General features: G+C 38.5%; 1 protein-coding gene across 1 annotated transcript in view; it reads right to left on the reverse strand.

The window, feature by feature from the left end:
* The window catches only part of LOC139739722 (proton-coupled folate transporter-like), a 28,623-nt gene extending 4,680 nt beyond the window's left edge, over positions 1-23,943 (reverse strand). The window contains exons 1-5 of the mRNA XM_071650330.1: positions 23,030-23,943; positions 13,255-13,320; positions 12,644-12,817; positions 12,157-12,240; positions 8,758-8,917 (exon numbers count right to left, since the gene is read on the reverse strand). Of these exons, the coding sequence (XP_071506431.1) occupies positions 8,758-8,917; positions 12,157-12,240; positions 12,644-12,817; positions 13,255-13,320; positions 23,030-23,939 (1,394 nt within the window). The 5' untranslated portion in view covers positions 23,940-23,943. The remainder of the gene's footprint in view (positions 1-8,757; positions 8,918-12,156; positions 12,241-12,643; positions 12,818-13,254; positions 13,321-23,029) is intronic.
* Between the last annotated feature and the right edge of the window lie 499 nt (positions 23,944-24,442).

Raw genomic sequence — 24,442 nt, forward strand, 5'->3', positions numbered from 1 at the left:
TTGAACTTTCTCTATTTTCTCATTTTATTTTTTCTCTAGAAATAGCCCCCCCCCCCTTGAACATATACAAAGGATTAAAATTGCTTATATGTTATCCCAAGGAGGGATGAGGTCTATTCATTACTTGCCCATTCTGCAATCATCCCCACCCCCCCCCCCCCCCCCGCCTACTCTACCCTCTGAACTACCCTCTTGAATTTTTTTTTTCCTGAAGGAAAAACAAATACCACAATGACAATAAATTTTAAATACAAATACAGTTAGCAGGTGAATAATAAGATTAAAAAGATATGAAAAGCCATAATTCATTAGCTTACTAAATGCAACAAGACCTTATAGGCCTACAATGTCAAATGAAATAGCAAGAGAGCATGAGAGCAATGTGGAGATATAAATACGTCAAAACTACAATAATCACAAGTACCACACAGCCCCACACGTGGATTCCAACTTGACAAAACAAGTCTTTGACAGGAATAACTCATGATTTTGAGTAAATGTAAAAACAAAATCATTCACAATTTGACTGTCTTTATCTTTCTGATTCCTTTGTTTAAAACATCAGAGAAAAAAACAAACACATTGGAATCATGCTGAAAACTCCTGCGACATGGGTGTTGACATATCTGCACTTGACGACAGACGTATTAACACGCTATGGGAAGATAAATGGCCCACACGTACCACTACAAGACATCCGATGAATGGGAACAGGAAAAAAAGACAGTACATCTCTAAAAGGCTATTCACTTTGACAGTGAAAATTCACGATATTAAAAAACATGACCGTGAATGCTGAAGAGCAACTGCACCATTGGAAAGCACAACATTACCAAACAAACACACAGACAAATCACACATCAGAGTGTGATTTTAATAGATTTGCTTGAAGTTTGTTGTTATGATTTGCGATGAGAGCACTCACGGCAGAACACACCAAAACTTTGTTGAGTAAGTTTCACTTGATATTGGGATTACTCCCCACAGCAAAATACTTGAACTGCCTCTGGTGAGCCAGGCTGCTGTTTGAGTAACGTGGGGGGAGGGGGGATGCAGGCAGATTGCTCAGCCTGTTGACATGGGAATTACATTGGTAAATAGGCCTACTTGAGAAAAAAAAAACCTAAAAGTTTCTCTAGAGTTGTTACATTGTCAGATTTCACTGCAGTGTGACTGAACAAGGCCAGACACGGTGAATTTTACTGTGAAGTGACAGTAGTAGTAAGCAGTATACTGAATCTTTTTTTTCCTTCTTCTTTATTAAAACTAAATCTTTTTCAACACAACATTGCCTTACGCAGCACATGATCAAATGAAGATATTTTGGATGAGCGAGATGTCTCTATGTCATCTTCACATTCTAAAAATAACATTCACTTTCTCTTTAAGAGTAACACTTCTCTGGACCACCATCCCTTCCCCCCCCCCCCAAAAAAAAAACACCCTATCTATGCTAAGAGAGTGTCTCCAAGACAAAGGATCCATTGCTCCCCCCACCTCCGGTCAGCTAGGGGACCCAGGACCAGCGGGGAGCCCAGCCAGGGGTGGACTCCCAGATCGTACTAGCTGCCACATCGCATTTGGTCCTCCCAAGGGCGAGGGATGGGAGAGCGTCACATCGAGCTGATTAAGACACTGGACAAGCTTCATTTACCAGGACGGGGGACCGTGTCAATCAAAACACCCAGAACAGACCTTCTGGCTATCCTAACATAACAAATTTGTCCCAAATTAAGAAGAATACAACCCACAATGTCAAAAACAAAACAAAACAAGAGAGAGAGGAAAAAGGATCCTCAAATAATTGTGCTGATAAAGCTTGCGGACAAATAAGGTGTCTCTATTCCCCTCATCTTGTCCTTAAAACACACTATCCAAGCATTTTCTCTATAGTGGGAGTAACTCTGCACACAAATATATAGCATTTCCTTTTTGCTTAATTGTACTTTTGATAAGCTCACACATTAATTCCACAAATACCTGTATATATGGAGTGTTAAAAGCTTTCATGACAATGAATTCCATCATCAGATATGCGACTGCATTGGTGCAACAATTGCTCGCTGGTTTTGACTAATATCTATTTTTTCCCAACACATTTATTCTTCAGTCGGGAAAATTCAGAAGTCATTACAAATACGCATTAATCTTTGCTTACAACAGTGATGATGCTGGAAGTTTCATGTCTGACAAGTAAGATGCAATTTTGGGGGTTTTGGGGAACTAGTCATCATGACTTTAAAAGTCTCAACACATTGGCTACAGGATCTAAGTAAGTTGAGGTCAATGGGTAAATCAAATCAAAATACCAAGTTATGTGACAGATGCTATGATGTAATCAACAAACATTTTTCCATGTTTTGCTCCTATCAATCAACGGGTTGTATGTCAATCACTGCATTTTCGATTCATGCTATGATTAGATCCACAGCGACCTACCCTTGCACTATTCTCCATCTCCACGAACCTTGATGAACTCTTCATAGTGACCTCATGACCTTCCATCTGTTGGGGGTAAGGTCATGACCCCGTGACCCCCTTGAGGTGACCAAAATAAGTGAAATGGGGGGGGGCTCATTGTCGGGCAGAATCTATTCAATCTACCATCAGCACGACACACCATGTTGCACAGCGGAAGGAAAAGTCGGGAAGATAAGATTTTGATCAGCACACGCGACCTTTAGTGATGAACTATGACCCTGCACGCAACATTGGTCAATCGTTACCACGTGTGTGCATGTAACAGTGACGACAACAACTTTGATTCTCTGCAGTTTGGCATTCCTAAACTCTTAAAGAAATGGGGGGAAAATAAGAAGGAAGCCTTAATTCTCCTACCCAACTACATACCATCACATTTCGGGAATATTTGGGTTGTAATGAAGACTGATGTATGAGGCAGCCATCACAGCCTATGGGAATTTTTTTTTAAAATCCAATTTCTGCCATACATTCCTGCAACTGTTGGAGCGCATTTCAGAACTACCCTATAAACTTACATAAACTTTCCGTGGGATATAAATTACCAATGATGTGAATCTAAAGGGAATTCACAAAGACCCTGGAGGTCTTAGAATTATCAGTCACACAAACACGACTGCATGATATGGCTAGGCATACCAGTAAACCATTTCTTGATAAAACATTGCATATAATTCCTTCCTCATAATAAACACACACATAGACACACGCACTATGTTTTCCATGTCTTCGATCATTTATACAAAAACAGTACTGAGTACTCTCTATGATTTTATTTTCTAATGTCCAAGAACAGTAGCAATTACATAGAGTTTAGTTTGTACAACAAAGGATTCATATTATTATCATTATTATTATTATTATTATTATTATTATTATTATTATTATTATTATTATTATTATTATTATTATCATTATCATTATTATTATTTATTCATTTATTTATATATTTATTTGGCCATACAACTGCGATTACTACAGTACAATGTCATGTAACATACATACAAGGGAATACATGTATGAAATTTAATGGAGTGACACATGGGCCATGACTCACAAAAGTAAATAAGGCCACCATCACAACCATTCACTGGCAAATTTCCTCTAAGTATTTAAGAGACAAGAGACGTATCTCAGTATGACATTGAAATACTTTAACCAAAAATCTAAAGAAAATAAACTTTTCAAAGTTTAAACATCTAAAAATTAATATCAGATATATTCTTCCTATATAGCTGTTCTGAACACTGTTTATTTTTCTGTAAAACTCAACTTTAAAAAACTCAACTTTTTTTTTACTGTAAAATAACATACTTTCTCACAGCTCAAACTTGTTTAGAATTTGAGTGTCTCAATGCTCTATGATCAGTCACAAATGTTTGTTTAGTCTGTGTTTTGTTATGATTGTAACATATTTGTTAAATCCCCAGTCATGCTAGACTTTCTTGAATAATTGTGAAGTCCTTGATCAATATGAAATACAACATCCATTTACGTTAAATAAGAAACTTTGCCGCACATGACAGTACAAGGGACTTTTAAGCCTCTTTTCATCCCAATGTCTGTCATTAAAGCCATTCTTGAAATCAGTCCATTTTGATCACTGACACAAGAATTTGCTTCTGTAAAACACTGTCTACAGTGCTTCCTAACACCTGTATCTATGACTTTCTACATAAACATAAACACACACACACACACACACACACACACACACACACCAAAAAATCAAGTCTGCAATCAGTAAATGAATAAGAAGAATAGACAGAGATAGAAAAAAAACTTAAGATATGTCTATGGGGGCGCTGTAGCATAGTGGATAAGACTCCCGACTCCCAAACGGAGGACCGTGAGTTCGAATCCCGCCCAGTGCTTACATCCTTGGACAAGATGTTTTTACCCACAATGTCCCTCTCGACCCAGGTGTATAAATGGGTACCTGGCAACGCTAGGGTAATAATAATAGCAGGGCCCTCTGGTAGAGCAGTGGCAACACTGAAGAGGCTACCCTGGGTAAATAAGACCTTATTATTATTATGAAGCTCATCAGACATGAATTACACTCCATATTTTGAAAAGGTGAAGATCTGCATTTCATATATCTCCTGTTCACATGCACATCTCTGGTTTACGTGATTCATTGCTTTCAAACTCAACAGAAGAAGAAAACAAATCATTATTCTCCCTCCCCCATGTCACACTAACAAAACAATCACTACAAACTTAGGACTGCAATAGAAACACTCAATAGCCACTTTTTGGTATGCTTGATGTTGGATAGAGGTACAATTTTTTGAAGAAAAAAAAAGATGAAGCAAAAAAAAAAGGCAGCCATGAAGGACCACACAGTTGGAAGGCATCTGCCCCACAAACACTTTCAGTAGTGGATGCTGACACCACGACTTCCGTAGCAATATTTTAGTTGATACAAACAAGGGGGGAGGGACTGGGGTACAACAACGGGGACGGTAGTTTGCCATTCAGAGATTCGGACCAGGCCACTGAGGGGGTAGCCCCAAACAGTTCCTGTCATCAGTGTGGGTGTCATTTCAGCAAACAGGAGGTGAAGGAAGAGGTAGGAAAGTGACTACAAGGTCCAACATGTTTTCGCCCTCTCCTTCCCCTCCCTCTCCACCTTTCCTTCTTTGATGAACTCAATTTGCTGAGGTGAGGTAGAGAACCAGAGGAGGAAAACTTTCAACAAATAAAACAATCCTGAAATGTGGTCCCTCACCGGTGGGTCAACTTCGCAAAATAGGTATTAATCTATCCCTTCCGACAAAAGAAATAGTAGGAGGGGAGAAATTAGAGGAGGTGTGAATAGATGGGGGTGTACCGAGAGCTTGGGGGGGGGGGATTGTTAACGGAGGTTAGAAGTGGGGGCGGGTGGAGTCACTTGTTCAAATGCTTCCCTTCACCCATTGAGTTCAGCACCCCGGTAGTGGTGTTGCCTTTATGGGTCTTGGAAGGAATTCCACTCGGTCAGAGGCATTATGAATACTGAACCTGCCACTGCTTTAAAAGGCAAGCATTCAAGCCAACAAATGGGGAGTTGACATAGTGTACTCTGGACTCTATTGTAACACTTGGCTGATAGCCCTTGGCAAGTTTTATATTCTGTTTGGGCAATCTTATTTTCAAGAGATGAAAATGTGCAGTTTGGAAAAGAGTGAAATATAGACAAGATGAAAGACAGTTAAGGCACAAATCGTGAAGCTAAAATTCTAAAAAGAGAGAGAAAGAGAGAGAGAGAGAGAGAGAGAGAGAGAGAGAATAAATGTGTTAGGGCAAGGGAGAGATTTAAAAAAAAGACTTAAGGCGGAGAAAATTTTAGGTGTCTGTAATTCTTCTTCCATGCCATGGCACCAGCGACTATCAATCATGAATGGCAACTCGTTCACGCAAAAATTTGCGCAATTTTCATGGGGCAATAATTTGCCAGGGTTTTGTAAACAGTGTCAGGTTGGCTGGCATGCACAAGTAAGTGTGGACACAGGCTAAATATTTTGACAGAGGGCTTGTTGCTTATAAAAGGAATAATAAATATAATATAGGGTGATGAGGTATTCGGACATTTATGGCTACTTAACTTTGGAAGGGGGGCAGGACAGCGAATATCTTGTAACGCCTGTGGTAATAGATTCTCAATAAACACCCATCATTTGGAAAGTTGCACTCTGGAGTAGCGGCGCCACCGACAGTCCGGAGGCCAACAGTATCAATGATTGACTCATCAAGTGTCAGTGTGATTCTGAACAGCTCAGTGGCAGCATGCAAGCAACCTTCCCATCATGTATGACAGTGCAAGGACATCCCAACACAAAATCTTATATTCGATGGCAATTTGATAAAACAGACTATGCTTAAACACACTCTTTTTTTAGATATTTTTTTTTTCAAATACAACACTAAAAAGAAGCACAAACTATGTTTGTGTTTTGAAGTAGTATTGTAGTTTTTGTACTTTGTGTGACTTGATGTTAATATTCTATTGTCGAATGCTTCTATTTTGAATGAAATGTTATCAGAGATTTGGGAATTGGCAGCTTAGGCTTTTCTATATCCTTCATATTGTCAGAATAGAAATATATCAATACTGCAAATTTACTTAATGTCAGCATTTTCATGTGGACAACATGGACATCACTGCAGTTGTTTTTGATTAAACATCAACTTGCATAGAAGGATAACTGTTTTATCATATCAAAATAATCTCTGTGTAGCTGACACTGACTCTTGCTTTTGTCTTTTCGTACCTGTCAACATAAGACTACATAGAGCAACCTCTGAAACTACAGTTGCCTGCTTCCTTGCAGATATTTCAACTGGGGAATATTTCTCCGGTCAAAATCGTGAAAACCTGTGAAATAACAGCCATCCATCTACTCCACACAGTAATTTTTTCATGACATCCTATGCAATGCTTCGATTTCTGAAACTCTCTCACAAACACAGGAAAAATGACTGGTTTTAAGATCCCTTAAACTGTTGTTAACTTAATACTATATTACAGTAATTAAAGCTAGCATAATGTCACGGGCATTCAGGTGCTTGTTTGTTACAGCTGCCTCGCATTCTAGTGTATTTTCAAATAGATATTTGAACACAAAAAAAAAAAGGAAAATGCAATGAATATTGAACGTACAGAGTAGGCACTATAGATACAAACATTTTCTCACATTTCAAGATATAAAAATAAGAGACGACTTCGGTAAATATCTGGCAGATTATTACATGATGACACATTCAAATCTTCACCCCCATCGTTTTGAAATGATGACTTCCTTCTCAAAGAAATCTTTTCAAAAAGACATGGACCCAAAATGTAACAATCTACAAGTTGGTTTACTTAGATATGAAACACGAAAGATACAGCACCTTTCATGTATTTTGTACAATCATTTCATTTTTCAATTTTCACACATGCATGTCTGTAGAGAATTATCTCCAGGTGTGAGACATATAGATTTCATCACTGAACCTAGCTGGAAGTACTAGCCCCCAGTCCCTTGCAATAGACAACACCACTCCCGAATCCCCTGGAATACCACGTACTCCTGAGAATAAACACCAGAACAGTGACCTGTGCCTGATGAGAGCGAAGTGCACATCCTGCGAAAACAGCACAGGGTGCCAAGAGAAGTCCTACAGGTACTGAACTGCATTCCAACATGTGGTAGTATTGTAGCCCCGTTGCAAAGGATAGTGTGGAAGTATGGGTAGACAGTAGTTCAGAAGAACCACTGGTACTTCTCAAACACTGGAAAGTATATTTCAATATAACTCTCTATATTAGACATAAATACACATACAGTCAGTGGGAGGGAAAGACTGGTTAAAAAAATTACATCTGCACACTCAAACATCATACAAAACTATATCTGGTTACTGCCAGTGGATAAAATTACATGGAAGTTGATAAACAACATTTTGCCATGCTATCTACATTCAGCCATCCATAAGTCCCTCCATCTATCCATCCATCCATCCATCCATTCATCTGTCTATGTGACTGTATACCTGTCTGTCTCTGCTCAAAACATCTATTTCTCCTGTTTTTCAATAACATATGTCTATCTATTATTCTATAATCATGCCTGTTTTATATGTCTCTTCTCTCCCTCTCTCTCTATTCTCCCAGTTCTTTCTTTATTTTCTCTCCTTCTGTAAAGTGCATATTGAATAAACTATGATTACATGTCTAGTCAACAACTAGTCTCCCTCGCACAATAAGTAATAGTCATGATGGAAATATGTGAAGGAAAAATTCCATCATTTGCTTGCTTGCTCACTCACTCAATAGCATATTTCACAAACATCTGTAGCTACTATCATTCCACTACTGTGAAACACATAATATCGCAAATTGTTGTAACCTTCTTATCTGGTGATGACACCACACAGATTTTTTTTTTAAACTTTCAAAATTTGTAACTTTAGATGGGATTATCTAATTTTCCTCAGACTTTGCTGAAGAGTTCTTCTACTTTGGTTTTTTTTTCTTAATAATAATAATAATAATAGACATTTATAGAGCGCCTTTTCCACTGGATGCTTTGCATTTTCTGAATTCACATTTATATATTTGGGGTTTACAAACAGAATACGAAAGATGTCACAATCTTTTTGTCATAGCTTGTATTAGAACTAGGTGCATGCACACACACTCAGGCCAGGCGAGGTTGTTTAGAACCAGTTTCCATGGCGATGAATGGCTATGACATCACACTTTGGTATTCTATTCCCCTTTAAGTTATAAAATGTTGGAAGACTTACATCAACAAGCAGGCTGGTATAAGAAGGATGGTTCCCATCAGGATGAAGACAAATCCTCCACCAACAATGTGGAGGGTGGCCGGATACAGTGCGTTGAAGACGATGGTTGCTACCACACCGGTCACTGTCTCCAGGGCTGCCGTCAGGGCAAATAAGCTGCCTGATAGTGTAGCAGTCAGTGACAAGTATAAATGATCAAAAACAGGAGAACAGAATTTTTTTTTTTTTTTTAGTGCATTGAAATCATACAACATGATGTAAATATTCTCCCTTATCAATTACTGTATACGCTGCTATTTTCGCGGACAGATATTTTCGCGAATGAGGAGGTCATGGACATTTTCGCCAGATGTTGTTTTTGCGAATTGATGCCGATCCTAACGTAAATGCACTATTACCCAAGCGCATGGAGACATATTCGCGTGTTGTTGAATTCGCGATCCAACTGTGATTCACGAAATTCGCAAAAATTAAACCCTCATGAAAATAACAGCTTATATAGTAATTCAACTGTTCAGAAATGCATGTTCGTTCGTTTGTTTGATTTTTCACAGAATTATGTCAAAAGATAATACAGATGCAATATATATGAAGATGCAAATTCACTGAAATGATTAAAACAATTGAAATGCATGTTCGATTGTTGTTTTTTCACAGAATTATCAAAAGATAATACAGATGCGATACATGAAGTTGCAATTCATTGAAATGATTTTCAAAAAACAACTAGAAATGTCGCTACAGCGACTGGTTATACCCCCGCCAAACAACATTTCATAAGCTTTGGTCAAAACAACATTTCATAAGCTTTGGTCAAAAAACTGAGGAAGTAGTTAAATCCGCAAGATCTTTCCTTGATCTTCTGCCATTAATATGCCGTTACCATGGCAACGTACTTTCGGGTACTGTCGAAAAATGCGTCTTGCACATCTACAACCAAAGGCACACATCTGTACCAAGTTTCATGGAAATTGGGCAAAAACTGAGGAAGTAGTTTGCAACACAAAATTTTCCATCATTTTGGCTCATAATATGTGAGCTGTTACCATGGCAACATACTTTTTGTCACTGTCAAGAAATGTGTCATGCTGACCTATATCCTAAGACAAACATTCAATATGAATTCCATGAGAATTGGAAGAACACTGATGAAGCAGTTTTGCCATGAAGCATTTTGCCCTATATTTTACCAATAACATGCCGTTACCATGGCAACGCACTTTTTGCCACTGCGGAAATATGTGTCTTGCACATTAACATATTCAGATGAACATCTGTACCTAATTTCATAAAAATTGATCAAAAACTGTGGGAGGAGTTCGCGACGCAAGATTTGTACCCATTTTTGCCCGTAATATGCCGTTACCATGGCAACGTACTTTTGGGTACTGTCAAAAAATACGTCTTGCACATCTACAACCCAAGGCACACATCTGTGCCACGTTTTATGGGAATTGGTTGAAAACTGAGGAAGTAGTTCGCGACGCAAGATTTGCAACGGACCGACCGCCCGACCGACCGCCCGACCGCCCAACCGTCCACTGATTCCTATATACCCCTTCAAACTTCGTTTAGCGGGGGTATAATTAAAATGCATAAGAACTGATACCTCCATGTTCCATTTTTGCCTCTTTAAGAGATTTATAAGCTTCTATGTGCCCTACTACTCTGTAATGTCCCAAGCTTAACGTCTGGATGCCATCAAATTGGCACACAAGTCACAAAACCACTGATCCCCACCAATACCTGCTGACGATAAACACAACCGATTTCTGTAAATTTTCTTTCAAGTCAAACCCATTACCAAATAAAAACAAAAGCAAACAATGTCGTGTTCTGTCGGTGATATAATCACTCACAGCGATTTGGATCCAGCGGCAATATTTCATTGTCCTCACAGACACATTAAACAGAATTCTGTTCTATTAAACCCCAAATGTTTGCTATGACTGTCATGGCATTGGCAATACTCTCCCGTTTCATTTCTAGTCTTTACCCAAAAAAGAGAAATAGGATTCCTCATTCCTTGAAACTAAACACGCCCGCTCATACTGGGGGTTGAAAACACTGAAACTCAAAATAAACGCCGATCACTTAACTACCGCGGGGGTTTACGAGCTCTCGAATCATGAATTGAGTAGAACGCGAAACACGCACGGAGAATTGCGCAGACGTGATCTATGGGCCTCATGAAGAGGCCTCTTTCTACCAAACACGTCCCACACATTGCTAGATACATCACCTAAAACACTTCATACTGTCACTGGCATATCTCAATGTTGCATGCCACGCACATACATACATAAATATATGCACACAAGAAACAGGGACTGTATGAAAAAGGAAGCTGAACCCAGAGAGAAATATACAAGAAAGAAGGAAGATTTTGGGGACACTTACATGAATATATAAGCTATAAGCTATACAGGGATGATATTGAGGTTTTTTGAAAAGTTGGAAATCAAAATTTTCAGGTGATTTTGATACATGAAAATAGCAAAATGTATTACAGACTGAGAAAAAAAAAATCTGAAATCAGATTAAAATCTACAGAATATCATGCCTGGCTATATAAGCTATACATGAATTATAAGAATAAGTACTGAATATTCCATCCAATATAATACTGATATATTATTAACTGATTTCTAATCTATCCCAAAAATCATAAAAAGTCACATTATCAATTTCAATGTGTCATAACTCCAGTGCAACCACAAAAATGGCTGTCCTTGAGTAATGTAATAGGAATAGAGAGAAAAGCTAAGAATGAAGAGCTTACAGAAGGCACAAAACTCTCTGAAATTTAAGATAGCGTAATGCATTAAAAATTGTGATTTCAGGAACAAAATGGTTGTAAAAGAAAACACTTTGTCGATGATGAAATGTGAAAGTGGGTCATGGTCCAGCATTGGAAATGTGCTGATTATAGAACTATCTATCTATCTATCTATCTATCTATCTATCTATCTATCTATCTATCTATCTATCTATCTATCTATCTAACTTGATGGGAGAGTATGGAATGCTGACATTTTTGCTCTCATGATTTTTAGCATGTATGAACCACGATGGATTTCAACTGGAAGTTAGAATACTGGAGATCTTACAAAACATCATGGCTCATTCAGTACGTCATACTTGATGATTTCAGTCCTTTTAAGATGACTGTTTCACTCTTACTACAAAGTATCCCATTTTGCTGCATTTTGTCAAAAACTTGGCCTAATACTCACCTGTTGGTAAAAACTTCTAGTTCTTTGAAACATGAGGGATTTGATTTGATTTGACTTGATTTGATTTGATTTGATTTGATTTGATTCGATTCGATTTGATTCTGCTAGGGTAGAGGCCCATTTCTTGGTGAAACATGAGCGTGTTGGAGAGAGGGCTGCTTACCCTGTTCAGCTGGGGAAACAATCTTGGACATCATGGCCCTTGTCGTAGCAGCAGGAAGACCAGATGGAGCCAGCAGAAAGGTCACTGAAACGAAAACAAAAAAAAAATCTCACACGAACAATTATTTGTACAGACAGCTGTCAAACAAAAATAAAGAATGTTTCTGTTTTCCTTTTTTCTAACTCACATTTCACTTAAAGAAAATATATCATATATGACACAATAAAGTGGACAAATTGAATATCTTCTTGGGGCTACATAATTACAGTCAGAGATTACATAATTCTTCTCAAAACATCATTAAGTCCACAATGACACAGAACTGATACAGAAAACCTTGTAACATTGTACACACTGTATAAAATCCCTGGTACAGAAATGGTTAAACATTAAACAGATTTCACAGAAGCCTTATTTTTTCCCCTTCTCATTTAGGATGGACTGGTGGTGGGGAGTGAGGAACAAGTGATGGGCAAGCTGAACTTACCAATAAAGACTTGCCAAAGGGTGCGAGCGAGACCAAAGACAACGTAGCCGCTCATGCGGAAACAGAGCGCGCCCACGGCGATGAAGCAGTCGGGAACGCTAAGCCAATGGAGGCATGGCATAAGGGTGAAGAGTGTTAGGGTTTGGAGTCCACTCTTGGTTCCAGAGTAGTACGCTGCCGCAGGGTAAAAGAAGACGAGAAGGGCCATGAAATCATTTTGATTATCACCACAGGAAGAACAATAATTATATCTGCGTAGATTACATTTAGGTCATTGCTTGTTTACACTAATGACAGTTCATATGATCTGTACAGGAACCACGATACTGATACACTACTTAACTCACAATACTCAATAAAATGATCATAATGTTATCCAGAGTGATTTTATATCTATATTCATGTTCAAACATTTAGAGCAGAAATGTCAGCCCCTAAACCATGAACCAAGTTCAAATATCCCACAGTCCAGCAGCATTTGAAGTGATTGTTAAAGTTTTCTATTTGACAAGCTCTGATGAAGGATGGTAAAATGGTGGGTGGGAGGGGGTTAAGAAGGGATACAGACTATCCCCCCCCCCCCAATTCTCCCTTTAATCTTGTAAACTCACATATTTGTGACGAAGTAAAGTTCAGCGGCTCTTTCTTCAGGTAGAGAACCGTGGTGTCATTTTCACCTGCACAGGAGAGATACAGAAACGAGAGAGAAGTTTCATGCCAGAGTGTTACGTGCCAACGATGAAAGTCTCTGGGTAATCAAAACCAGGTGGAAACAAAAAACAACAACAACAAAAGAAAACAATGACAGACTTGGCTCCCGAGTGTGTCAGATGGTAGTAGTGCCTCTATCAATGACTTCAACCCTTGGGGCCGGCAGGGTGAAAGCCCTGCCCCTCATCTGTACATGGATCACTACAATCGTGGAGGTTGCTTACTGAACTGACCGAGAGGCATATTGATGTGTTCTCGCAAATTCTTGAAGTTCAGTTTAATTTAAAGTCATACATTGATAGACAGTGCAACAGAAGTATAAAAAAGTGGCTGCATCAGAAAAAGAGAATAACATACAATAATCACAGTTATGATTCCAGTATAATTTGCTACTACTATGCCATATCCTGCATAACAATACTGATATCTGGCATTTTGAAACACTGTGTACAAATCACAGATTAATCAGTCTATAGGTATATGGTATCAAAACCAACAGCGAAATTTTGATTGTTTAAAAACTATAAATCTCTATTGAAGTGTGCATCACAGCGAGGTAACATCATTGGGCAAAAGGATATGATTGATGGAAACAAAGGAATGTATCTGGAGCAGATAAATGTGTAATATCTTTCTTAGAGCATCAAAAGTTGATATCATCACCTGTAGGCATGTGGGGGAACCAAAATGAGATTTTTTTTTTTTTTTTTACTTGACTGATGGGAACATCTACTACCTTTTCCTCTAAAAAAATGCAATAAAATAGCAGCATTTTTTTTCTTCAAAAAATGTCTTTATAATATGTCAAGTTGTGACATTTCAGCACAAACAGATTGAGAAGAGAAATGCTAGTGATTTAAGTTACATGACTCAGATGTCATCTCCTAGGCTCCTTTTTGACAAGAAGATCACCTTACATGATTACCGGTAACTCCCATTTAAACAATTAGCAACTTTTTTTGATTTTTATCCACTTTCACTGAAGAGCTTGCTGATCTGTTTGTTTGTTTTGTCCCACTGCAGCAAATCAAACATGAACTCATCCTTAATTGTACTTTCCCTTCATTGCACTAAATCAAAGGTACAGTAACTACTGAAATCATATATTCTATTAAAACAAGTGAAAGAGTTAGCTGGCACAATGTGGCCTGAGGTTAATTATTCTTGTATTCCAATTGAAATTCTAACATTTGCTTTCTGAAATACAAGGGGCTCCGCCAAGTCATAGCTTCAAATGTGTGTTTAATTTAGGATGTTTCTATAATGATTATTGATGAAAGGGGGACAATTGAAAGTTCAATTGGGGGCAGGGCAGTGAGAAATTTTTTTCTAATTCTAACTTATAGTACAAATGATTAAAGTCAGTGGTTACTGACTTACAACAGTTCGTATCAGCTGTCTAATGTTTTTCAACGCAGCTGACAAACTATGCAATCACCAACTCATCATCATGAGGTCCCGTTGACTGGGATACCTCCATCTTCTCACATGATCACTACATTTTGCAAGGAGTACATGACCTTTCATTTACAGTTCAAACTTCATAGGTCCTCACCACTGACCTTACTGTGAGAATTGACATGAAATGATGGCGTTTCATTTTGAACATGAGTTGGAAGAACTCGATGATAGGCGTGGCATGTATAACTACACTAACTCTTTACAGCCAATTCTAAAGGCATCATATACCATCTGCAGATAAAACAAAAATCCAGCTTCTAGTGCTTCAAAGTAGACTAGTTATAAAATGTGAGTTAGGGATAGAAACAACTAATGTAAAAATTTGAATCAGTATAACTGATGCTAAGTATTGGTAAATGGGCAAAATGTGAGCAATAGTTATTTAAAATGATTCTTGACTAAACCGTCTACAGTTATGGATTAGTGAGAAAAATAGTGATATCTCCTTATATCGTAGGCTTTATTGCTAAACTTTTACTAGTACAGTTGAACCTCTCTTATCCGGCCTCCCTTTATCCGGATCTCTCTATTATACGGACGCAATCTCGCCGTGATTTTTTTTTAAAATAATTACGGGAGGAAAGGGGGATTCCCAACTCCTTGAGATCTCCTACACAAACACAATGAATTACATATACTCTCTACTTGATACATTTCTTAATAATTATTTAGGTAAATCATCCCAAGAATTTATAAAAGAAAATGATTTCATTCTTGCAAACACGAACCTCTATTTTGGGGTCTGTTACTGAGTGTAACAATGAAAAGGTTGCAGTATACACATTACTACATGTGGTACTACATTGGGCTACATCAGTACGTGTGTATGTATATGTACATGTATAAAACATTGAGTCTCCCGTATCCGGCCAAATCCCTTATCCGGATGAGCCCCGGTCCCGACTTGTCCGGATACGAGAGGTTCAACTGTACATGGTAGGATTTTTTATGATACAAATGACCTACAAATATGCATTCAAATGTGATATCTTAAACATTTTTCTTTAATCACTGCTCCCTATGGTAAACTGTACCTTTAAACCTTTTCTGCATGATTTGTGCTCACCCACATACAATGTATAGTAAATAACATTATTGATGGAGTTCCGAAGTAGTTGCTATGGCTAGAAATGAGCACATATCAAGGTAAATTCTAGTGAGCTTTGACCTTTGACGTTTAACCATTAAATATAACGCAAGTAAAAACTGTTATCTCCTTATATCGTTCTCAGCAAATATCACGAGACATTCCTACACCTGCGTGAGGTTATCTATAGGCAGTTTCATTGTCTTTGATCCTGATTTGTTGTTAGTTGACATACAAGTTTGTATAATACATTTTGAAAAAAATCAATGTATCCTTTTAAAAACCATTTCCAGTATGAAAGTTACACGTTGTATATCACCATTTTCAACTTACTGACATGATTTAAGTACAACATTCTATTAAAGTTAAATGATTTGATGCAGTACCCAGGTAAGCAAATTCGCAAATTAGGAGATGTCTTATCTCCCCCCCCCCCCCCAAAAAAAAAAAAGTTACAAAAGAATCCACAAGATACTTGCAAATCAGTGGCAAAGTAGACAAATATTCATAGGGAATGCCATCCTGAAGAAAATCAACTGGCAGCTACAGTGTTGCATCACCTCTAAAAGATGGCAGAAGAGAGCAAATACCCTGTGTGTCCAATCAGCAACATTTGACATTAAAATGTATATCATCAAATGAGCTTGGTTCTCATTATGGCCCTTTCGTCTTGGCCAAGGAGGTTGACCAAAGTGATTCTGCTTTCTCTGTCCCCAACGCCCCTCCAAACATTTGTTTAATTCTGCGGTTATTCCCAAGGACAGGACACGTAGGGGCCAACACATCCCCTTTGGCCACTCTTTTCAATGTCTCCCTCCAAGTTTAGGGGTTCGATTTCATGAACTGGATACCCTCGGTCTCTGCCAGATGAAAAGACGCAAACATGAGGTGGGAAGAAAAACTTTGGTGTTCGGTTTCCCAAAGCTGACCTCTGATGACGATCTAAAGAAAAGCAAAAACTTGCCAAAAAGCATCTGACTTAACCCTTCACCCAGGCACAATAACTCCAAAGGAGAAATGAATTTATCACTGACGTGGTAGCAGCATGCGTCAGGGGGGCGTTTCATCAACGAGTTCGTCGGGGGTTTTCACCGACGAATTTGCTATCAGCCAATCAGACACAAGGATTTACACTGACAACTGTTAAAAGCTAATGAAATCCTTGGTCTGATTGGCTGATAGCAAATTCGTCGGTGAAAACTCCGACGAACTCGTTGATGAAACGCCCCCCGGGGGCGTTTCATCAACGAGTTCGTCGGAGTTTTCACCGACGAATTTGCTATCAGCCAATCAGACCAAGGATTTCATTAGCTTTTAACAGTTGTCAGTGTAAATCCTTGCGTCTGATTGGCTGATAGCAAATTCGTCGGTGAAAGCCTCCGACGAACTCGTTGATGAAACGCCCCCCAACTGGGGGGCGTTTCATCAACGAGTTCGTCGGAGTTTTCACCGACGAATTTGCTATCAGCCAATCAGACCAAGGATTTCATTAGCTTTTAACAGTTGTCAGTGTAAATCCTTGCGTCTGATTGGCTGATAGCAAATTCGTCGGTGAAAACCCCCGACGAACTCGTTGATGAAACGCCCCCCAGATCGCTGTGGTTATGTCATCATGCAAATTATATTTTAGTGAATGAAGGTCAAAAAAACTGAATGAATGTGTGTATTTGGAAAAAAAAGCTAACTGCATTTCTAACTTTATCCAGTCACTGCCATAATGCCAATAGGGCAATCTCCTTTCCTTGAAAAGCGTGATACAATGGTTCCCTGGTCCACCTTCCAGCAAGCTTTTGTGATTGCCTGTAATCTAATCAGTTTGACCGCCAAATAGCGGGAGAATGGTACACTACAACTGTATTCGGCTGAGGATAGTCCCGGCTCTATCCTTGGGTAACTGGATGGGGGGAGGGGTCTGTCTGATTGGCCATGTAAGAGCACCTTTGTGGGTGCAAATTGGTTCAATTTTGCATACAGCTCATCACTGTTGCTAGAAAATAGAGATGGGCCTATAGAATGCCCATTCCTGCAACACTCCACTATCATCAGGTACAGTGTATGAGTATGACACGCACAGTAAGAGATCTCAATATATCACTCTGACATGGATGAGATTGCATTATTAAATGTACAGTCGCTTTCATGTGACTTTGCTTTATACGGTGAGGGTACTTTCCATGCAACATGTACGTATGTAAACACTGGTTGCCCCTGACCAAACAGATTCCTAATTGAGTGATGGAATCATGTCATGTGATTTATACATCACACAATATCATACTTGAACTCTTGGACAGAGCACTGACGAAACAGGAGTTTCTGTATTTTTAGTTTAGAAATCTGTGGCATTATCCCCATAATAACACATCATCAAGTCCATTAAGTATAGATGGACACAGACTTGTACACTAAACTCATTTTACGTAATTTGTTTCTGTGTAAAATACAATAAATATTCAAGATACGGTTGGTATATGATGCAATATTTGGTACCCTGGGATACCAAATGAAAAGTTGCCATTTTGTTGAATTATTTATTTCCTTGTCAGTGTTGTACTCTGGGTTACAAAAAATGTGTAAAAAATAATTTTTGCACTATTTTGTACAAAAATATTTTCTTGTTTGTGATTATGCAACAATATAATGCATGCTAATAATACTGTAAAAGTGGAAATTTTCGCGGTGTTGAAATTTTTGCGCATTTCGCGCAACCAGAAACTAGCGCGAAAATAAAAGCACGCGAATATTTTTGCTTGCCATAATGTTCCTGTGCGTGATGTCTCGATTCCGCGGAATCAAAAACGCACGAAACTCTCCTGACCCGGCCAAGCGCGAAAAATTAGTCGCGCGAAAATATCCACTTTTACAGTAACCTTTTTTCTCTCATTCACATGCTCTGATGTAATCTTCACTGTTTAAAAGTTGACATGGAAGGAATATCGGCATTTGGATCGTTATAACTGCGCCGATTTGTGCCAGCGCTGATGATGAGAAAATAGTCGCCATGACAACATTGCACAACTGTATGACAATGGACATGAGATGGTGCTACACAATGCCGAACCCAGGGTTACAATGGTACCCCGGTGTACGGTCTGCCAAATCATGTAACACTTGAAATAATGAACCACCTTATTTTTTTAAGCAAAACATGTCTCACATATACGTTGTATACAGGAACCAGGGTTGTTGTTTTTATTTCATAAATACTGCTATGCCACAGTCTCAATTCGTAAAACATGTTATGACAACAATTATTGCTAGAATGGCAACTTCTAGCACCAACAGCAAAATCAGCAAGCAGGATTCTTGTCAAAATCATGACACTTGCCACTGCAGCAAGAGTTGCTATGATCATAGCAACTTTTTTTTAATGAAATGGAGCCTACACTATAGAAGGCAATATATGATATCAAAAGTTAAAAAGAGCAATCAACAGCTGCATTCCTGGATTTTTAAGTACCGGTATGAATTGTGATTGATGACTATGAAAACATGATGGAACGTCAGTGCTTAGTTTGCACATACATTGTTTGTAGCAACTTCCGTTAAAAATAACAAGCCTTAATCATCAGGTTACAATTCTATGTTTTGTCCTAATACAATGTACATGTAATTTTAAGTCTTTCATGATAAAACAGTAGACACATAGTAGTGTTTGTACACAGCAGCCAACAACAGCATAAAAATACTTTGTTTTGCTTTGTTTTTTCAAGACAACGTAGATACTGATGTCTTCTAAGGTTCTGTTTTGACAAAGTGTATAAACTTTTAGGTTATGTCAGGTCTTCAGAAGTTCGATAACTGGTAACTTTTGTATTTGTCCCAATAGCTATAGTTATGTATGAAGTAGGAAAACACATAGTTAGTCGTGGAAAATTAAATAGCATTTCAACTTCATGTTCAAATTGAAATTAACAAATATTGAGTAAAATCATACAAATATAATAATAGAAGTTTCATCCATTTGTACAGTAGAAATTTCAATAAACTTTTTTTGATATATTTGTCCCAAATGAGACATACATGATGATATATATTATGTAGAAAATTGTGATCAGTCAGGGAAATCAAAGTGCATTGCCATTTCATGTCTAGATGAAAGTGGCAATTAAAATAAAACAAAGACAATAGTAGACATTCTATAAATTTTATCAAAAAAAAAAATACCAGGGCTTGACACTAACTTTTTTGTCTGGTGGCCCATTCAGGCCATTACAGTGCACTCCCGTTATAACGAAATGCTCGGGACCTGCCGTTTTCTTTCGTTATAACGAAATTTCATTATAACCAAACGAATACAATATATAACGAAAACAAGGAAACCACGCATATATCATATCGCGCATACTGTTTGTTGAATACTCATCATACACTGGAAAGCTATGTGAAATGGGATGTTACCTCTTTACAATATCATATTTAAAAGAGAGCATGTAAAGTTGTTTGTATTGTCACACATGTACAGAAAATGACCGTTAACCCTTTGAACCCGAAAGGCCGGAAAACCGGCCGCGCGCAGAACGTGCAAAAACCCTAAGGGCCAGTATACTGGCCAGAAATCATGTGACTTTGATAACTTGAGTTTTAACTTTCAGGTGACCCCCTAAATATGACACCATCTCACGACAACGATGTGGAGAGATTTTTCAGTCTATACTTTCGTTGATTACAGTTTGGATTTGCAAGTTTTGAGCTATAAAAATGGCAAAAAGATGCTATTCTGCAGAGGAGGCTCGTGCGATAATCTTAGGTGAATCATCTGGTGATTATGAGGAAGCTATTGACAAGTCATATTATAGTCAAAGCAGTGATTTTGAAGATGAAACGGACACAGATGATGAGCTAGATGCTGCACAAGGTGATGTACAATCTTAGCCGGGTACCAGCGGGGGAAATAGCAGCTGGGATGCCGTTAGAGCTGGAGCTGGAGGTGATCATGTTGGTGATCGTCGAAGTCAAGGGGCGTGGCACAGTCAGGGAGTGAGGTTATTGTTTTTACAGCTAACATTACTATTGTTGATTATCATTATGATTATAATCATTATTGTCATACTGAGCTATTATTGCAGCTCAAATAAAATTGGAGTAATCATAACCACACTTCACAGACCTGTGGTCATTTGTTTTTGTTGTATTTTTTGTATGTATTACCAATGTATTCAGTCATTTAGCAAAATATGCTCAATATGTGCAAATAATGCAGGGTGAGGGTCACGACCACCTCAAATAATGCGGGGTTCAAAGGGTTAAGGATTCGGTTACGATTCGCTATGCCAAAGGTTCGTTTCTTACAAAAGTTTGTTACTCCAAAGGCTCCTTATTCCGAAGTTTCACCATTCCCGGGATTCTGAAGGTTTGTTAATTTGAAGCTTCGCTCTTCCAAAGATTTGTTATTCTGAAAGTTCATAATTTAGATTATGAACTTCTATTAATATATTGTTCATTTTTCCAAAGGTTCGTTGATCAGAAAATGAAATGAGGTTCGTCATTCCGAAGGTTTGTAAATCATAAAATGAGAAAGGTTCACTATTCCGAAGGTGCGTTGTTCCGAAGGTTTGTTAATCCGAAAATTAAATAAGGTTCGTTACTGCGAAGGTTTGTTAATCACAAAAAGTATGAGAAAGGTTAGTTATTTTGAAGGTTTGGTTATCTTTTAGAGACGATTATAAGGTTTGCAATTCCTAAGTTTTGTTACTGGAGTTACCTTTTTCACTTTTGGATTAACGAAACTTTTTTTATGTTCCGATTAACGAGCGTTTGGAATTCCTATCATTTTCAGATTAACCAACCGTCGTAATAAGAACCCAATTTCATTGTCGGATTAACTAACCTCATTAATAACAAACCTTTGGAATTACGCCAAATGTTCGTAATAACAAACCCTATTTCATTACCGAACTAATGGATATTTAGGTGTATCAGAATCTGTGTGTTTTGTAATAAGAACCTTTGGAACAATTAAACGAACCTTATTCAATTTCAGATTATTGTATTACAATAACTCAAGTTCCCTCGAAAACTGTGCGTGACACACGGAGAGAACACACAGTGATTGAAGCGTTCGCCCATGCAAAGACACTAGAAATGCTTGTTCCGCTGCGTATAATACGAAAGCAATCCGCATTTCGATATAATGGAGCACATTTCTTTTGTTTTTCTTTGTCGGTGGTGCTCGGAAAAGACTTCGTTATAACGAAAATTTCGCTATAACCGTGTTCATTATAAGCAAATTTTTTACCATAGACTTAACTTTAATGGCAATAATTTTGGGACCAGAAGTTTTACTTCGTTACAATGAAATTTCATTATAACCGTGTTCGTTGTAACGGGAGTGCACTGAAGAATCTTTAAATCTGATATTCTGGTGGCTCCAAAAAAGATATGATGTAGTGGCCCTTAGAAATAAAAGCAAAAATAACCATCCATTTTGAATAATATTGTAGTTGCCCAAACAGGCCACCAAAAGATAAATTTGACGACCTGATACCAATCTTTAGTGGCCCCGGCCCCATCGGGCCACTGCTAATGTTAAGCCCTAAAGATACAGTATTTATTAGAAAGCTGGACTATCATAAACATCACACGTTTTTAACTTCCTACTGGTTTGTGCATAAAATTATCTGTTAAAGATACGTTTTTTATTGACAATCCATCGAATATATCCAATGCCTCCCTAATGATGCTCACTTATCTAACAAAAAACTCAACAGTTTCACAAAAAATATACAGACTTTGCATCATTTCATGTAACAAACAAAAATTACTCGAGAAGAGTGGACAGGAAAATGGCAGAGTTGTAAGGCAATGCATCATTAACTCATCTAATTTACTTGTGGTTGCAAGTTTTTTGCTTGTTTTGTTATAACATTTCCAACTTGAGTCTGGAATGTTTATTATCCAACAGTCATTCATTATTTTCTTATCATTTATCAAATTTCCCTTCAATTGTCTATAATGATTTTGATTGCTTTCATCAAAACCAGCATTTGAGTGATGGTAACAATCACTGAAATATCTGGGTAGAATCTCCAAAGTATCATCAGGGACTTTTGTGGACTGTATTTCTTTTCATTTTCTTTTTTTTATTATTTGTGGGGGATGATGGCATTTGCAATTTGATAACTTACCTGTACCAATCACCTGGAAGATAAATAAGCAGCTGATGAGAAGGATGAGTTGCATTCTTTGCGTGTTCGGTCTTTCTCTTGCGACAGTCTTGAATGCCTCTGCCAGATTTCTGAGACGACACAGTTGCATGCATGAGTCACCACACGACCTCGTCCCATCCTCCTGCACCTGTGGCACACCATCCATGGTCCCTCCAGAGTGGAGGACCTCATCTTTCACGCTGGACCCTCGCGTGGCATCGTCCTTGACCAGTTCAGAGGATTCTTTCAGCCAGAGGACAATGTAGAGGGTTGCCAAGATGTTGCACACAATGTAGTAGATGAACACAGCAACAAAGCCCAGATGGTCAATGACAATCCCGCAGGTCAAGACACCGATAAAGCTGCCGCCAAAGGTCATGGCCTCCAGGAAGCCAAACCGCTTCGTCCGTGACCTCTCCTGGGTGATGTCCCCGAGGTAGCTGAACACGGCAGAGGTGAGGGTTGGGTATGCGCCGAGCAGTCCCATCAGCACTGAACCCAGAATCATGATGCCTATGGTAAGGTCCATGTACAATGCGCTGAACAGGAGACAGACGCCGTTAACCACCGAGCCAATGCACGGCAAGATCATGGGTGCCCTCCTGCCAACTCTGTCCGACCAAGATCCCAGCACGATCGTGGAAAAGATGGCTGGCACAGCGAGTGCTACATTTAGAATGATTAGCCAGTACGATGTGGACTTTTGCACAATGATCTCCTCATCTTTGAATGCTGGGAGGTGTTGGCACACGTATGTGTCATTGATTTCAAAGAGGCATACCTTTTCGTACAGTAGTTGCTGCAGGGCTAGGTACTGCAGGAAGGACCCCAGCATAAAGAAGAACAGAACTGGCTCAACAGTGATGATCCTCCGCAGTCGTTCCATCATGGTAGATGCCCGAGCTGGTCCCTGGACAACTTACAAAGAAAGAAGACAATGACAGAGAAAAAAAGAGATCTATTATAATCAGCTTCTGACTTGTTTTCATTTTCCATGACTATATCTATACACTGTAAGCCTTCAAATGTTACACAGTGCTGCACTGGTACTGTCCAATGGTCCCTGACCAGTAAACATCACTGTCGGACCAGTAACATTTTCAGGAATGGACCAGTAAAAAAATTGAAAAACTGTGTACCTACTGGTCTGACAGACAGGTTGGACCAGTAGAAAAAAATGGGTTAGTGTGCAGCCCTGTATTACAATTCACTCCAATGACACGTAACTATAACTTGTAAGTGAAATACATGTAGCACCTTTGCTTCGCCACATATTTATTCTACAGAAATTGGCCAAACTTCCTGTTGACCGTTTTATCTCATGGAAAAGTTGCAAAAAAAAAAAAAAAAAACAGCTTGAGGACCACAGGTAAATATAGCAGTTCATGATTG

This window comes from Diadema antillarum, unplaced genomic scaffold, assembly GCF_040938485.1.
Source record: "Diadema antillarum isolate AM-2024a unplaced genomic scaffold, OU_Dant_1.0 scf00000029, whole genome shotgun sequence".
In the NCBI taxonomy this organism is placed as follows: domain Eukaryota; kingdom Metazoa; phylum Echinodermata; class Echinoidea; order Diadematoida; family Diadematidae; genus Diadema; species Diadema antillarum.